Genomic DNA, 18,052 nt, shown 5'->3' with positions numbered 1-18,052 from the left:
CTCGAGAAGGACTCTCCAGGCCACATCCCTTGCTCCTCTTTCCCACAGCCCCTCACCTACCCTCCTTTCCATTCCAGCTCTCAGCTTCCCTGTGCTAGTGTGCTTGGTGGTGACATGTCCCCAGCCAGGGTGCTCTGAATGGGCAGGGCCCAAGTCTGGCTTCTTCACTGTCCTAATCCAAAGGCCCCACACTGGACTGGCTCTCAGCGCTCCACGGCTATTTGGCGGGCCCCGGGACATCCCACCCAGGCTGGGGCCCTGGCTTTGCCTGGGTCAGGCAGAGCCTGGCACCCTGGGCCCTGCCCCCTGCCAGGGGGTCCCATTCACACACCAGGAAAAGGCACACAGCAGGCAATACCCACCCGGTCACCAGCTGCTCAGTATAGTAACAGCTGGGAGAAGTGGGAAGGCCCAGGAATCCAGAGGAAAGAGTGGAGTAGTCAAAGGAAAAACAGGAAAGATTGTGAGAAGGAACTGTGGATGAAGTGTGAGAAGCAGAGACATCGCAGTGAGGAAAACGGCGGCAAACCGCAGGGGAACTGGCATCCTCAGCCCACACCTGCCTGGCTGCCGGGGGAATGGGAGCAGGGGGGCTGCTTCCAGCCAGGGCCCCAGCCCTCCCCCCGCAGGCACAGCCCAGCCAGGGCCCTCAGCTCGCCTTGGCTCAAGGAGCAGCATCTGATCACGCCCTCATTCGCTCATTCATCCCACTCACTTACCATGTGCCCAGCACAGATCAGCTGCCCATCAACGGTACTGATACACTGATAAAGGTTCTACCCAAGTGATGCCTTAGCCCAGCGGACAGACCCTGACAGAAAGACCCTCTTACCCAAGACTGGCCTCTCTCCTCAAGGAAGCCTCCTTACACCCCCACTGAGGCCAGGCCAGAAGGCTGCCCTCAGGACTCCCGTGGGCCCCAGACACTGACCACACTGTGTTGTAACTGCCTGGGTGCACATCGGTCCCTGGCATGGGACCTTTCTTTGAGGGTGGGGACTTGGGTCCATGCGTGCTTGCTATTGTATCCCAGGGCCTGGCCAGACAAGGTGCACCAGGAATACTTGCTAAATGAGTAAGGCTGGCTGCCGATGACTGTCATTCACTGGGCAAGGGCAGGAAGACCACTGGGAGCCACCGGAACAGCCCGAGTGGTGCCCACACTCACTGAGGGTGGATCTGGGGACTGATGGGTCAGCAGGCCACACCTGAGCCACCAGCATTTATATCCACATAAGTGAAATCAAAGCTCCCTGCTCTGGGCCCTTTCCGGGTGTCACACAAGGCTGTTTTCAAATCTACAGTGTATGGATGGAAGCCGGGAAGATCCCAGGTGGCCCTTCCTGAAAAGCAGCTCCTGGAACCAGTGAGACACTGTGAAAGGGCCGAGTGCACACAGGGTGGTCTGGGAGGAGCGGCACATGGGTCTCTTGGGACGCCCTGAGAAGTCCTGCAGGAGAGGAGGCACTGAGCGCTGGCTCTCCTTGCCCTTCCCCAAAAGCATCTGCCTGCACTTCCCCAGGCGGACGCGCTGTGGGGGGCCCACAGGAGGCGCACTGGGGACCACGAGGATGGGCGCACTATTAGCCCAGCAAAGCTTCCCGATACTCTCAGATGGCTCCACGCTTCCCGCTGGGACCTGTGACAGACAGCCTCTTGCCCCAGTTGGCTGAGGGAAACCCAACCACACCGCCTGAGGGGGCCTGGCTCTGAGGGCACTGGAGCCGCCCCACCCACCCCTGGCCTGAAAAGCACATACTTGGCAAATCCAATGAAGTCCTCGTGGTTCGTGTTGATGTACGACTGCTCAATGTCAATCAGAAGAAGAATCTGGGGGGGAAGCAGGGGTCACTGTGAGGGTTGAGCCCAGCGCCCCTGGAAGGGGCAGCGCCCGAGCAGTTCTGGCACCTGCCAGCAGGGGCACCAGGCACCACACCACTTCCCAGGCAGAGGGCCAGTGTCCACTCACACCCATGGCACGGACCCTGAGGGGAAGGGGCCAGGGTGCCTCCGGACATCGTGGCCTCACAGGTCAGACAGACAGAGCAAGTGGCCTGGTGTGGGGGTCTGGGCACAGCCTTGGAGCCTGACCGCCTGGGCTGCAGTCACACTAAGCCACTGCCTGGCTGTGCGACCCTGGGCCTCATGTTACTAAGCTAGGATATGCGGTGGCCTGAGGCCCGGCTGCAGAGCGCTAAATCATCCACAACACATAAAGTGTTTGAAGTAGTGGCCCACATGTCATAAGCCCTGCGATGAAACAGCATAGATAACAGGGTCAGGTAAGAGCATTAAAACACACAGGGACACACGAGCCAGTGGAGGTGTCACCTCAGATAAGGGACAGGCCCTTACTCAGTACCCCGCCCCTGCCAGTCACTTCACTGTGCCTCTGAGCCCTCAAGCATAAAACATGCCAGGCCTTCAGGCCTTGCGAGGTCCTTGGACAATGCTGAGTGCTCCGTCCATGGGAGCGACTGTCACTGATTTATTAAGGCCAAGTCCCATTGGCCCAGAGCCCTACAACAAAGTCCACAGTGCCAACAGTAGGGCAGCCGGGGCTGGGGCATGTGGGAAGGGACAGCAGCCTTCTTGCCAAAGATAACAAAATGAATCGGAATCTCCCAAGCCTTTGATAAAACTTCCAAGCTGCAGAGACTATGAGGGAACGGAAGCTATGTTGACAGGGGGACCTCCTAAAAGGATAAATGAGCCGGTTTCTTCTCCACCAATGTTCTAAACGAGGTGATGCCATAACCAAATCTGACACAGAGGCTTGTTTCGGTTCTGGTTTGAACAAACAGCTGTCAAGAGACCATTGTGGATAACTGGGGGTGGGGGAGGGGTGGGGAGTGGCTCAGACCAGGTGCTACGTCACATGCAGGTAGAGCGCGACGCTGGGCTCGCCCAGCAGGTGACAGGTGAGCCTGCCGTGGCCGCGCAGGGGCATGCCACAGTCTGTACACTTGTGTGTGCTTGGACAGTCTTCCCAAGAGAATGGTACAACCCAGAAAGCATCCCAAACACATAGGACAGTCTAGAAAATGCAACACTGTAGGGCCAGGGAGCAGCCTGGCGCTTGCCGGGCCCGGCGGATGGTGGGGCGCTGACTACAAAGGGGCGAAGGATGGGAATTTTGGGGTGACAGAAATGTCCCATATCTTGATTGAGGCAGCGATTACCTTGCTGTAAACATTTGTCAAAACTCAAGGAACTGTACCCTCAAGATTTGTGCATGCAAATTCTACTTGAAAAATAAAACAAGAAGCCAGTACCTGGTCCTTGGTTTTCCCCTCCCGTTCTCGGATGTAAGTGGTGACAATCCGTTCCGTCTCCTCTTGCAACTTGGGGTAGGAGCTGAGCTGGGGGGGAGCAGAGCGGCGGCATTGGCCAGGTGCTCGAGGCACAGGAGGCAACGCGAGCCACGCGGAAGACACGGGAAGGGGGATGACATGGGCTGGGCCCACCCAGTCCCCGCCCCGTTCCTGTCCCATGGCTGCTCCAGCTGGGAGACAAGAAGGGGACAGTGGGGACATGGCGGGCTGGCGAGAGCGACAGGGTGCCCACGCACAAGCAGAAATGCTTTCGGAGAATGTACTTGGGGATGGGAAGTGGCAGAGAAAGCAGGTGGCGTGTGTTTGCTACCCGGCAGTGACAGCCATGCCCCTCCCGCCCAGCACTGGGTGAGAATGAGACCCTGCGTGGAATTAAAGCCGCCGGGCCACGGGGGTGAGGGGCCTCAGCCAGCTCGTGAGCAAGGAGCGCCTGTTCTGGGATGGTGGCGGCGCCAGCTGGGCCACCTACCTGAGAGGAGCCCCCCTGTGGAAAACCACTCCTGGATCATAATCGCACCAGACACACAGGGGAGCCCACCTTCGGCAGGTTGGGGTAAGTCCACGAGTTGGGAACAACGGGGCAGTCAAAATCGCTCGTGGAAAACCTCCTGAACGCCCCATGACAGAAGCACACACAGGGCCGCGCAGTGGCGAGGAGCCCCTCTGCTCTGGTGAGGGTTCAGGAACCCCCTTTCCCTGAGAGTTCCAGGAGTGGGCACTGACCACATCCCCTGCCTGAGCAGTAAGTGCATCTGGCAGCATCGAAGGCCCCCCCACCCTGATGGAAGCCCGGACTGTGGAGGTGGAACACACAGGTGCTGCAGCCACCCCATTCCGGTGGCAGGTGCGTGGCTGAAGCATTGCTGAGCAACAACTGGCCCACAGAAGGGGGTTCCAGCCAGTCAGAGTTTCCCAGATGCACAGGGTCAGACCGATGACAGGAGGGAGAAGATGAGGACAAATGGAGAGGTGAAAACGAAGCCGTCGGTTACCTTCTCGGAACACTTTTTAATGACTGTGGCCAGTTCTGAGACCACGAGGTCAACACACTTCAAACTCGGCTCTTTGAGTTTTACAATCTGTTTTTTCACAATGGCTTCAAAGGCCATGTCGGGGGTGAAGAGTCCCGTCCTGGGTCATGCGGAGAGCGGGACGAGGTAGAAAGACACCCAGGGACAGTGCAGGCCACACACGCAGGGCAGGAGACAGAGAGAGAAGAGAGGCGAGTCAGCTGGTTAGTGACATGCATGCAGGAGCCTGTACCCGCATTTGCCCCAGAAGCTGCTTCGGATTAAAGAGGTGTCCTTGGTCCAGGAGGTCCAGGGCAGGTGGGCTTGTTCTGGGCTTTAAGTGTAGAAGGGCTACAGGTCGGTGTCACCACGGGGCAGCTAAGAGTGGGGAGTCCCTGAATCTTCGTATCTGTGACAATAGACTCCAGGACGATAATCTTTAACCACCAGTATTTTTCCTGCTCTCTTTTCCAAACAAAGAAGCTTAAGAAGCAAATGTGGGCTTTTCCAGACCGACACAGAAGGCTCAAGCAGAAGTTCCTTGCCTCAGAAGGCTGGCCAATCGCTCTACGGCCATGGTGGACGTGCAGGCACAAGCCGCCCACTGGGAAGCACTTCAGCTGCATGGCCAAAGCGAGCTACCCTGGGAACCAGGCCCCGGGGGAGCCTGGCGCATCCTGCGGAGGGAGGCAGCGGCCGTGAACACGGCACCCAGGCCCTTGTGATCGTGGTGGATGAGGACAGGCTGCCTGGGGGACAGCGCTGCTCCTGGGCGAGCTGGTGGAAGCATTAGGGGCTGAGCGGGCCTGCCGAGCTCAGTATGCTGTTGGCGTCTGGGCCTCTCTCGGAGCCTCGGGGACAGAGTAGTGGCTGGCTCCAGGGAAGCCTGAGGGTGCCAGGCATTTGTCAGGAAAGGGTGCCGGCCAGGGAGATTCAGGGAGCTCGGCCTCCAGCAGCTGGCGCAGGGTCCCTCTCTGCTTCCCAGAAGGCAGCAAAGCAACAGCCCAACGAAACCCCCAATTCCATCAGACACATGCTAGGCTTGGTATCAGGGTTCCAGGGAGCCCTGCCCACCAGTCTGGCTAATTCTGGAGGCCTAGCACCCCCACTGCACCCAGGCTGACACAAGCCCGCTCCAGCCTCTGGGAAGAGGCCACATTCTCAGAAAATTAGGCAATCTTGGGGGGAAGTTAACAGTGGAGCAGGGGCGGCAGCTACGCTGGATGCCTGATACCAAACCCCCGTACCCCAGTTTGCACAAGGCCAGGAGGCACCCTGCCGAGGGTCCGATACCTTACTGGTACACTGCCTAACTGTACTGATTAGCTCCTGGATAACCAGGTCGACACATTTCAGACAGGGCTCTTTCAGCTTGATGACCTGCTTTTTCACAATGGCCTCGAATGCCAAGTCCGGGGTGAAGAGCCCAGTCCTACAATCATCCGGGTATACCCGGGAGCGGGGGAGATAAGTCAGAGAGAAACAAAGCACAGTCAGCATGGTCGCGGGTGCGGGCCGGGCCCCAAGGGACAGCCAAGGTCACGGCAGGCCTGGGGCTCGGACGCCTGCCTTCCAGCCTGGAATCCCACAAGGTGACCTGAGGACCTGCGGGGATGGGACTAGAGTGACTGCTGTTGCTGGAATACTGAGGGTACGCAGGAGGTCACCCACGATGGGGACAAATGCTGGGTTCCTGAAATTGTGACTCAGCTCTGGCTCCCCCCAACTGCCTGGGGCAAATCTGCTGAGCTTTCTTAGCTCACCACAGTGACCAGGGCCCATGCAGACTGACTGGGTGGTTTGCCCCACGTTTAACCCTAGGGCAGTGGATGGCCCACGGCAGAGCCACGCAGGTCTGAGCACATCCACCTTCCAGTGCCCGTGGAGACCCACAGGGAGAGACGTACAGCTGGGGAAAACCTGGGGTCTGGGGGTGCCCAACTGGCTGGAGGTGGTGCCAAGGAGGTGCACGGAACACGGGGACTCTCCCCGTGGAACTTGCCTGACTCCGTGGATGTTCTTGATGGCGTAGCTGATCTCCCGTCTTAAGTCCTTCTCATCAAACTCCATCTGAGAAGAGAAACCAATCACATGCCAGGAGGTGCCTGGGACACCCCGGGGGGAGTATTAGCTTCTGTGTGCAAGTATAGTCTCCAGGCAGAATATTTAATGGGTCAAAAAATTTAAAGAATATTAAAACCCAGTTTCAGCAAGGATGCTCTGAAATTAACTCTTAAAAAATGTGAAAAACCACCTAAATGTCCACATTGGGAGGCTGGTTACATGTGTGCTGAGACATGCGTCAGGTAAGAAGCCATTCTGCCATTAACAATACATGAAATTATGTGACTAGTTTGGAAAAATGGCCATGGTATGAAAAAGGCAGCGTACAAAGACACATATAACTTTTTTAAAAAACACATATGCAGGAATATACATGCTGTGTTGGAATACTGAGGGGACCCAGGAGGTCACCCACGTATGCAGGAATATACGTGCTGTGCTTGTACGGGCAGGTGGGCTTGCCCATCCACAGGGAAATAACCCCAAAAGATAAGTATCCAGGTGATAGCAAGAATTGTCTGTTGGCATTAGGAAGTGGGTGTTTTTAGCTTTTGTTCTATTATTGGAAAGAACTTCACTGCTTTTTCTAAAACTGCCATGTGCTCATGGTGAAAAGGGTAACACTTTAAGCACATATTAAAAAATCTCAAATCCCAGTACCCAGCGCTGACATGTTTTCAACATCCTTGCAGATCTGTCTATGCAAAGACACACATCTAGATGTGTGACGATGTCACACAGGAGGAAGTTAAATAATATTATCTATACGTTATGCTGTACATGCTGGCTCTGCAACCTGCCTTTTGTTATCTCTTCAGCGTGCTGGGGGCATTTTCTCATGTGAATTTACCTATATTTTCTATGTATTTGGCAAAGAATGCGTATCGGTTTTTGTCACAGGGAAAAAATGGAACTTTTCTATAGGTCAGAGGGAAATCATCACATAGGTCTGCTGGAAATCTCTAGACGGGCTGCTCTGGGAAGGAAGCCCACAGAGGATACTTCACAGGCCGTGCACTGCCTATAGCGCAGGCTCGAGCCTGAAAGCAGGGACTCAGACCTGGTGGCTTGGGAAGAGGCCCCGCTCAAGGACAAGCAGAAGGGTGCCTGACCAGGGACGGTGGGGCTGGCAGTACTACCTTCACCAGCTCAAAGGGGAACCGTTCGTGGAAGATGCGATTGATCCTGGCACCCCCCGAGAGCTCCAGTGTGTCCACTTGGTCTCCAGTGCCCTCGATCCTCTTTTCAAAGTCCACCCCGAACTGCTGGACCATCCTATGGGGAAAAAGAAAATCTGAACGTCAAAGTGGAGTTTCTGACCCAGCTCTGAGATTACGTCCGGAGTCAAGCCATGGCTTAATTCCCTCTTTTCATTTTGTAACAGCAAAATGTACAGGAAGGTCAAAACAAACAAACAAAATATAAGAGCTGCTGATGGCACAGCACGGTAACCTCTGCCCTGAGGCTCAGCCCGACTCGGCAGGACCATGGGGGGAAACGGAAGCCTCTCCGCATCATTCAGGTGGCTTCCGCTGCTCCCTGCCACGTTCCCACCACCTCCCCGCCTGTTCGGATTCCACTGATGGTCTACGAGGCTTCAGACAGTTGGCTTTGCCCTTCTGAGCCGTGGCTTCTTCATCTGCCAAATGGGTTGCCTGGGACAGCACCTCCACATAGGTTTACTAGGAGGATTCAAGGAGTTTCCAGATTTTACCAATTGCAAGAAGTCACTGATCCTAAAATGTACTTTGTGCCCCCCCGCAGAAAAGAAAAAACACTGCCAATTAATGATAATTCACCTACAAGATATGAATTCAGAGACACTAAAATATTTTCTTAAACTGCTCACATAATTGACACATGTGGCCTCTTAGAACCTAGCTCAGACCTTAAAAAGTATAAGTGTAGCTGTCCGGTACTGTGGTGATGTGGGCAGACATGAACTAAGATACTTATTAGGGTTTTGGTTTTCATGCTGTTTCTGATAGCTCTCTCCGCCCCTTGCACGTGTCTTGCCTCAGTCGTTCCCTCATTTCTGCCCCCCAAATTCTTGATCTACTCAAATTTTATGTGCAGCATGGAGCCTGCTGTTCTATAGCAGAGAGAAGTCTCGCTCTTCCAAAATGGAAGTTTGCCCTGAACACCTGGGAAGGGGGACATGAGCAAGCTGTCCCAGATCCCAAGAAGCTATTTGTACACAGGAGGTGGAGGATATGCATCCTGTATCTCCTTCCCGGACACACATAAACAACTGCATTAATGCTGCACTTAGAATGAGGACCTTGAATGGTGGCCCAACCAGGGTCCAGGTTGTAAAAGGCATAGCACCACGGAAAGCACAGACAACACAGAAGTGGGCGGTCCAGGGACAGGATGGAGACTGGCTGCCAGCCTCGGGAGGGAGAAGGTGCAGCACATGGGAGGGCCACCCTCCCAGGGGCCCTGGGGTCTCAGCTGCCCTCACAGAGCGTCCTTACCAACCGTCACAGGTTGAACTATGCCCCGCAAATTCATGTGGTATCCTAAGGACCTCAGAAAGTGATAATATTAATATTTGGAAACAGTCAGTGCAGACATAATTAGTTAAAATGAGGTCATCCTGGAGTAGGGCTGGCCCCTGAGCCAATGCAAATGGCGTCCAGCAAAAAGGGAAACCGGACGCACACGTGGGAAAAGCCACGTGAGGATGAAGGCAGAGACTGGGACACCAAAGCTTGCAGCAGACCAGGAGCCCCAAGAGGAACCAGCTCTGCCGACATCCCAACCTCAGACTAGTAGCATGGAACTGCCCGCTGGCGGGGCCCCTCAGAGCTCTGAGCTGGGCCAGCGAGCACCAACTCAGTCGGGGGCAGGGCTCCAAGAGACTGGGCAGCTGACCAGGGCCAGGCTCCCACGCTCGCCCCATGTCCGTCCCCCCGCGGCAGCCAGGGGGCGCCCATGAGCACCTGAGCCCTGGCTGCTCCCTCCTCTGCTCAGAAACCTCCATGGCTCCCATGTCACTCAGAGCAGAACCAAATCCTCGGCAGCCCACCAGGCCCTGCACGCTCTGGCCCATACCCCACCACCACCCTCCCCTCCTCCCCTCTTCCCCTCACTCACTCTGTTCCAGCCACTCGGCCTTCCCCAGCATGGTGGGCACAGTCCTGCCTCAGGGCCTTCGCACAGACTGGGCCCCACACCCCAGGTCTCTGTGGCTCCCTCCCTCACCTCCTCAGGCCTTTGCCTGAAACTCACCTTCTCTAGGAGGCCCCCGCCGACCACTCCATTTTAATGGTTCCGCCAGGCCATGTTGGCACCCTCTGGCCCCTTCCTCACTTTAATATTTCACCATTTAACACACTGTACATTTTCTTACTGACTTATTTTCTGTCCCATCCATCCCCTTCCTGTCTCTGAGTACATGGGGACAGGGATGGGCAGCTGCCCCATTCCCTGCATGACTCTGGTGCTCAGGACAGGGCCTGACACACAGAAGGCTCCAGACAAATGTCTGCTGAATGAACAGATGGATGAATGAGGACGGGTGCCCAGCCCAGCCCCCAGTGAGCTGGGCTGGGGGCAGTGGGACACGTACTGCAACAGGGCTTTGGTTTTGCGTGTGGGGTCATCGGGCCGGTAGTTCTTGTATTCCTCCACCTCTTTCTCCAGGGACAGCAGCTGGCTCTGCAGCTTGCTGCGCAGGGACGGCAACGACTCTCGGATGTGGTTGGTCAGTTGCTGTGGGAGAGAGGCCAGAGGTCAGAGGTCAGCATAGGCAGGCCTGATGCGGCCACCGAGGGCCAATGCCGAGATGTCCCCGAGCCCAGTGCACCCCAGCCTCGAGAGAAGGCAGCAGGAACACCCAGCTGGCATCACACTTGTGCCAAGGACAAGGCAAGGTGGCACAGCACTGCCCATAGTAGGAAACTGTGAAGAGCCCACAGGGCCTCCAAACAGCATATAATTGGGGTGGCTACGTCATGCAGCTGCTTCCAAGAAGCCGGCAGGGTGATGTGTGCGCTGACCCAGAATAGCCTCCCATAAGCACTGCTCAGCGAGAAGTCCAGGGGGCTGCTGCAGGCCCCACGCACAGCAGGACTGACTGACAGGTGATGGTCCATGTGGACAGACCTCGTACCATTGGGCGGACGTACAGAAGTGGGTTGGGCCCCTACCCAAGAAGGTGGAAACAGCGCCCCAGCAAAGGCTGGGACACACGTATGTGAAAGATGGGAGAAGGTGAGAACGCATTTTCATTCTCGGCCAGAGACGAGGAAGCTTTGAAGCTTGGCAAGAAACAAATGCAGAACTAAAGGGCAAGCGAGCGGGTGGGAAGACCGTTCACGGAGCCCCTTTTAACTCTGCGGTTCTGCTTTGGAACCAAGTGGACTTGTTAACTGTTCACAGATTTCAAAAGGAAGCAACCCCGCAACAATGGGCAGACAACGAGCCTCGGGAGTCATCGGAGCACGCGCTAGACTCAGTGCGGCGGGGAGATGTACTGCCGTTTGGGTGGGGACAGAAGAAGAGAGGAGGCGAGGGAAAGACAGGGGCTCGGGGGAGGCAGGCGACAGACACCCCGGCCTCCCCAGGCCCTGCTTCTCCAGAAGGAAACCCGGAGAAGCCCAGAAGGAAGACACGGGCTGCCTCTGGGCCGGGACCCACCACTGGATGGGAGGAAATGGGATAGTCACTATATTTTGGCTAAACGACTTCAGAAAAAAAACAAAACAACTTTGATCAGACAAAGAGGGGAAAAAAGCAAAACAAAAGCCATAAAATCAGCTAATAGCCCCAAAGTGAGAAGCAGCATTTTGTTGCCCTCTGTCCTGCGCCTCAAAGAGACATTACAAGGTACCCACCCAGCTAGAAAGCAGGTGTGAAGGGGCCTCACTGCCCTGGTATGGACCTGATGGCCACCCCAGTCCTGGGCAGCCAGGGCCCGCCCCAGGCGCCCTCTTTGGGAGCCACAGGGCTCTAAGGACTCAGCCAACATCAGAGCCGCCCCGTGGAGCTCGTGGGGGACTCAGGGCCGGCGGGGGGACCACTGCTCCAGGAAGCACCAGGATGTGAAGGAAGCCAGTTCCCTGGGAGGCCCCAACTACCTATGGGCCAGTTTTACTTCCCTTCCTCTCCCTCTGTTCCTCGCCCAGGCAGAGGACCCCTCTGCCTCGCAGCTGCAGCCCCTGCTTCCTGTCCTGAGGGCCCCTCCCCCAGACACTTCCTTCCCTCTTTGCTCTCCTGAGCCACCCTTTCTGCTGTCCTGCTAAACACCAGCTCTCTTCCCAGCCCCCATCACTACCTAACACTTACTCACAAGTTTATCTGGTGACTTGTTCCGAGTGTGCCCCCTGCCTTAGAAACAGCCTTCCCCAAGGACAGGGCCCTGAGCTCCTGTTGCTATGGTTTCCCTGCTCCATGCATGAAGGAAGGATTTTCAGACTGTCACTCCAAGGCCCTGCCACCACCCAGGGAGCTGCCATAAAGAGTCGAGGGGAATGTCTTGCAACCCCGGACAGACAACCCAGGACTGCTCCTGAGGACAGGCACTGCTGGTTAAGGTGCGGGTACACGATCCCAAAGCTGGGCTGTCACTCTCCAGAGAGGTCGCCACAAGTGTGAAATGATGCTCATATCGGCAGCCTCGATTGACCCAGAGGTTGGGAAAGCATCCAAGCGGCCTTCCAGAACCCAGACTAGTTGATCAGGGCCTGTGTGTTCAGACTGCTGCACCGTCATGAAAAGGGGGTGAGGAAGGGTTCTTTTCCGCAAGCGGACAGAGCTCCAGCAATTGCCGAGCAAAAGGGGGTGGCATCCACGACTATGTCATCATTTAGGGCAAGAAAGTTAGTAATGAGGTTCTCAAAAGCCCTTTCAGCTTTCATGGACAGAAGGACGTTCTGGCGGCACTAACAGTGCCCCGGGGATGGGAGGGAGGGGGCAGATGGGGCTGCTTCCCTGTGAGCTTTTTAATCCTGGTTTTGTTTAGGAGCCCTGTCGTTATACGACCTATTAAAAAAAGCACGATAGGAAAAACACTGAAATGCCAGAGTTGTGGGCATTTGAGACATGCTGCATTTTATGTATGTAGCCTGGGTGCTGAGCACTTAGCAGACGCCACAGCCCTCACAGGGAATGGAGATGATTCCAGACCAGCCGACGGGGGAGGGAGGCTCTGAGAGGCCACCTGGTCAGAAGCTGGGCTATACTCTGCACCCAAGAAGGTCAGGCTCCCAGTCCTGCTTAGCTACTATCCACTGCCACCAGCCCCTCTGCCTTGGTTCAGGTCAGGAGCTTGGGACCCAGAGCCCCAGTGTTGGGAACTGTATACAAACGTCTGGGTATGTGACCACATCATTCAAATGGCAATTAGAATAACAGCAATAATAACACCAATAGTAATAATAGTACTGGCACTGACATCCTTAACATCCACTCTTCACCAGGCCCTGAACCAAATGTGGATTGAACTCATATTCCTAAAACAAGTACTGCTCTAGACCAAGGCCAGCAATGTGGGGACTGAGGCTGTTGTGCAGTGGGCAGCTTGTGCAACTGCACAGAACCTTTGCCATACCTGATTCAGGGCCTTCTGCAGGTGTGGGGTGCCCATACGGTCTGCTATGTGCCGGTAGGCCGGGTGGGAGAGGAAGAACTTCCTCTCGGCTCCCAATGCCGCACGGATGTCCTTCTTGCCCTCAATGTCTTTCTGGCTGCGGTTCACAACGCCAATGTAGCCTGTGGAGAGAGAGGGTCACGGCAAGGGTAGTGCCAGGCAAGCCAAGGTGCTCAGATGCTCACGGTGGGCCAGGCGCAGGGCTGGGCAAGGTGCAGGCAGAGACAGGAATCCTACCTACAGGTCAGTCACAGATTGGGTCACAAGCTACAGGCATTACTCAGAAACAACATGGAGAACCCTAAGGCAGAGGACAGTCCTAAAAAGTGTTTGGAGGAAGAGGAGATTACATCCAGCCAGGCATGATGGGGTGGGTATCCACAAACTGAGCTATAAAGCCAGGAGAGAAGAAAAAATCCCAAAAAGCAAGGCACCGGGGGACAGCTAATCTTGCCAGATATTCAAACCTACCCTAAAGCTATTACTACATTTGCAAAGGCTGGTGTACTGGGGCACATAAGTCCAGAGAGATGAACGGAAAAGGTCAGAAAGTCCAAAACTGCACCCAGCCAGCAGCGGGTGGGAACCAACAGCTAATACTTCAGATTCACTGGCAGGAAAGCCTGGTTATTAAAGACACCAAAATTGAGTGCCTATCAAAATTAATTTCTCCAGGGATCAGAGATTTACACATAAAACACCAAGCTAGAAGCACTGGAAGAAAATACAGGTTATTTTGATTGTATTTGTGTTCAAATTTTCTGAATGAAACAGAATGAACAGTTGACTGTGCGTACTCAAGAATTGAGACTTGGGGGAAGGGTTCAAAATAGCCTTCAGTACCAGTTTGGGATTTTTTTGAACATGGAAAACTATTTTTAGGATAAAAATGTGAGTCTGAAGAAAAGATCTGCAGTATTTGGACATAAAGAGAGGGGGATGGCATTCCAAAAGCCAGACTGGCCAGGAGCCCCCGAGCATGGACACAAGGCACCCAGCAGTATGGGTGCAGTAACGAGTGTCAAGGCTAGGGGCTGACACAGGAAAGTGCTCAATAAACAGGTGGGGTTATTGTTAATTCATACAATTAAAGCTCAGAAGATGGACGGTGGACAGGTGGCAAAAGGCCTGAAGTGATAAATGCATATACGTGCACCCCATTCTCTCAGCAGGGTTGTCTCATGTTTCTCTTGGGGAGGAGGGGAGCAGCGCCTGCCTGCCTGCAGTAAACCAAGTCTTGTTCAGAACTAATTGCTTTACATCCTCTCGTATCTGTCATCAGGTTCACTTTACAGATGAGGAAACTCGGGCAGGCCAAGCTGAAGTCACTTGCCCAAGGTCGCAGAGAGGATCAGCAGCAGAACCAAGATGTGAACCCAGATCGGGGGGAGCCCAAACGCACGACCGAGCGTATAACGTGAGCAGGACACAGCAGGGACTGAGGTGCACAGGCTTGTGGCTTTGGTTTTGTTTGCTTTGAAGGCGCAGGAGTTCTCAACTCCTGTAGGCCAGGACAAAGGATCCAGTTGGAGGGATTCCAAAAGCCCTGGGCAGAACACTGAGGGAGAGAGGCTGAGGGCACAAGCCGGAGGCGCGAGTGGAGACGGGAGCGCCTTTCCTGGAAACAGGCAGGCAGAGGAGGGGAGACTAGGGCGACAGCGAGTGAGCAGGCAGGAAGCGAGGAAGCCGGGTCAGCTGGCCGCTCGGTAGCAGTGCTGAGCCTAGGTAGCATCCCTGGGGATCTAGGATGGTGGCCCAAGGCCTGTGGAGGGAGCACAGGGTCGGGTGGCTGGTGGATGGCATGGGCACAGGTGGGTCTGCCTCCCTCTCGAGCACTGACCCCTCCTTCCTAAACCTGTCATTTGGATTTGCTCTTCAGCCCCTGATCCCTGCAGTCAAACAGGTTTATGGGCCAGAGGGGGGCATGAATGTTTTCCCCATGCCCATCCCACACATCCAAGTGAAGCCCTGAGGACAATAAGAAAAGGTCTAGCCTGTGCTGACCGCACCAGCAGGCTCCCGCAGCTGAGAGCTCGTCCCAGAGGGAAGGAATGGGAAGCACGAGGGGCAGAAATGGCCTAAAAAAGCAAGTAACAGCCTAGATGAATATTCAACACCACGCCACAGCGACAAACAGGAAACAACCTAGCTGTCCAACAAATGGGGTCTGAGGATTGGCCCAGGCACCCCCATATGAGGGACTTCATAGGACCTTTCGAAGTCATCTTGAAGAATATTTACTTGTCGTGGGGAAATGTCCTACTATTCTGCTACGTAAAATGGAAAAGCCAGTCACAAAACAGCATCAAGCTGGAGAGCTAGTGTCCAAAACCCTCTCCGCCACTCCCCAGTTCTGTCAGCTGGGGCAAGGGATGTCTGCCTCTTTGTGTCTCAGTTTCTTCATCCATAAAATGGGGGTGAGAGTACAGCCACCACATTGGGGGGGATTGTTATTGGGATGACCTGAGCTCTTACACATCAAGCGTACAGAATGGTGCCTGGTACATAACAGATGATAAACATTTGCTATTCTCATTTTTTGAAAATAAAAATACTTAGTCTACTCCTGTCAGAAGATCTGAACCTGAACTTGAACCTGAACCTGACCGGGGCTCTGTCCAGATCTAACTACCAGTTGACAGGGAAATATGATTGGTCGGGTCCCGAATGTGAGACATCATCTAGTTTCTTCCACAAATAAATGGTATACAAAAAACAAAGAGGCTGGAGGGGAAGCTGTCCAAACAGAAACATAGATCTTTACGTGTAAAATGATAGGATGCCCAGGATGAGCTTTGATGTCACCAAGGGAGAAAGTGACAGGAGAGGGCAGGGGGGGTTCAGTTGGGCGGTGTTGATCCCCAAGGAGGGCCTGTGGAGCTCCCTCCACTTTTCCCTCTTTCAGGACTGTTTGCAAATGTTCGTAATAGAAAGCAAGTATGAGAATTAATAAAAGCTACAAACCCTGGGGAGCTGTTCGGAAGGAGGGCCACACGTACTAACTAGTGGGGGAAGCTGGGTGTGTAAGGGTTTGGTTTTCTTTTCCTGTGTGCTTATTTATGCCCCCAAATGAGCAGGGGTGAACTGTGCAATTAAAAAGTGAACTATAGATCACAAGAAAAAGAAAGTTATGTTCATGGAGGGAGAGGGAATCAGGAGGGTTTATGATGAAGTGGAAAAGCAGCGACTGGGGGGCAGTGGGGAAACAGGGGACGGTGAAGGTAGGTACATGTCCTTCCGGGCATCTGCTGAGGTCTCAGAGGTTTCAGTAATGATAGGGACAAAAACAAATACCAGCTTAAAACAGCAGGCGGCACCAGCGATCCTGCTCAGGCCCAGGGCAAGCTCCCAGCTCCTGGCTCCCGGCTCCCGGCTCCCACCTCCCGGCTCCTGGCTCCCAGCTCCCAGCTCCAGGCTCCGGGCTCCCGGCTCCCGGCTTCCAGCTCCCACCTCCCGGCTCCGGGCTCCCGGCTTCCGGCTCCCGGCCGTCAGGCGGCCCTGGCCCCACAGGGATCCCGCCCAGCAGCGCCCCAGGCGCACCTCTCCTCAGGGGCAGCAGCTTGTTCTCCAGGATGTCTCGGGCGTCGGTGCCTTCATCCATCAGGTCCAGCTTGGTGATGACGCCAATGGTCCGCAGGCCTGGAAGAGCCCAGCGGTCAGAGGGGGCCGTGGGGAAGGAGCAAGGGCTTCCCTGACCAGGCCACCTGGGGGTCCAACTGGGGTCCCCACTGGCAGGCCGTGTGACCTGAGACAAGCCAGAACATCCCCTGCCCGGACTTTTGTTTCCCTCGTGTCAAATGAAGACAGGAGTCACACCAATTTCAGGGGGTTGTTTAGGATAAACGGGGTGTGTGGCAAACGTTGAGTCAGTAGCTACTGGCCACCACCGTCATCACTCGTATGATCTGTGACAGCAGCTTGCGGCTGCAGAGCTGGGGGGAACCTCATGGAAACTCAAATCCCAGGTCAGAGTCTCCATGCTGGGCTCCAAATTTCAGGCAAAGACCCAGAGTAACGCGGGAACCCGTGGCGACCTTCCAGGGTTACCTTTCACCTAAATGGCCAAAATTCCACTGAACTCAAAAGTTCTACTGAATTCTTCCTGACCCCAAGTTGCCCAGAATCAGGGACTCCTTCTGGCAAAGCCACACACCTGCAAGTCAACTGCCTCGACAATGCCCGTGGGCCACCTCTATGCCAGCCATGCATACGTGTGGACGTGTACACATGTGTGTGATGCACAGGGGACAGATGGAAGCCCAGGGGATCTCTGGGGGGCGCTAAGGTGGGCACTGAGGGGTGCCAGCTGCACCCTCCCCAGGGCCCCTGCCTGCTCACATCCAGCTGTGAGAGGGGGAGCTGGCATCACCTTTCTTTCCAGAGGCCACAGAGCCGCATTGGTGAACATCGTGCCGGGAGGGAGGGGACAGGCAGAGCGAGGCAGAGGGATATGACCGGGGACACGGGTGTGGGGCCGTGGACTCTACTGGAAATGTCTGGTCTCACCAGAGTGTTGTTTATGAGACCGGAAACCACCCAAATGTTCAAGAATAAAGAAATGGCAACAGTGGGCTGCCTGGTAGATGGCTATGTATGAACGTATGTATCTATGGCAGTAGAAAAATACTGCCCCCCCATGTTATAGAAAAATAGGGAAGGAACATCCTAATTTTAAAAACAGGATTTGGGTAGCAGAACGTATTCTGAAAGGACGTTTGCCAAGGGTGGGTACTAGTATCTCTGCAAGGGGTGCGGAGCTATAGCTTTTTAGGTTCTATATTTTTTACAGTTTGGAGGCAATAATTATGAATACCTTCCAAAGGCAGAAAAACACTTTTAATGCCAGCATCAAGTTCACCACCAGAGCTAAACAGTAGCCATTCCTGTTTTCTCAGCTGATCAAGCCCCCGTGGTGTCTTTACCACAGGTGTGCCCCATTTCACGGGATGGGCCTGGGGGGAGGCTGTGGGGGGCTGTGGGCAGGGGTGGCCCCTCTGGGCAAAGAGCACCTGGGATGACCTTTGGGGGGAGCTGGCGTGGCCTGTCTG

The 18,052-nt window shown here is 54.9% G+C and overlaps 1 protein-coding gene across 12 annotated transcripts in view; it reads right to left on the bottom strand.

The window, feature by feature from the left end:
- Positions 1-18,052, bottom strand: part of DNM2 (dynamin 2) — a 75,621-nt gene that overhangs the window by 18,705 nt on the left and 38,864 nt on the right. For 5 of the 12 annotated variants that reach the window (XR_005057278.2, XM_037003503.2, XM_017662034.3 and 2 more), the window contains exons 5-13: positions 16,545-16,643; positions 12,966-13,126; positions 9,984-10,126; positions 7,549-7,684; positions 6,348-6,415; positions 5,639-5,777; positions 3,276-3,362; positions 1,760-1,830; positions 363-392 (exon numbers count right to left, since the gene is read on the bottom strand). Coding sequence is in view for 11 of the 12 variants with exons in the window: in XM_037003503.2 (XP_036859398.1) it covers positions 363-392; positions 1,760-1,830; positions 3,276-3,362; positions 5,639-5,777; positions 6,348-6,415; positions 7,549-7,684; positions 9,984-10,126; positions 12,966-13,126; positions 16,545-16,643 (934 nt within the window). In the remaining variant the exon portion in view is untranslated. Of the gene's footprint in view, positions 1-362; positions 393-1,759; positions 1,831-3,275; positions 3,363-4,327; positions 4,467-5,638; positions 5,778-6,347; positions 6,416-7,548; positions 7,685-9,983; positions 10,127-12,965; positions 13,127-16,544; positions 16,644-18,052 lie in introns of all 12 variants that reach the window. The other 7 variants (XM_037003507.2, XM_037003505.2, XM_037003509.2 and 4 more) reach the window with 3 other exon arrangements.

Source organism: Manis javanica, chromosome 13 (genome assembly GCF_040802235.1).
Source record: "Manis javanica isolate MJ-LG chromosome 13, MJ_LKY, whole genome shotgun sequence".
Classification (NCBI taxonomy): Eukaryota; Metazoa; Chordata; class Mammalia; order Pholidota; family Manidae; genus Manis; species Manis javanica.
The sequence above is the reverse complement of the archived record's forward strand: the minus strand, read 5'-3'. Positions and strand labels throughout refer to the sequence as shown.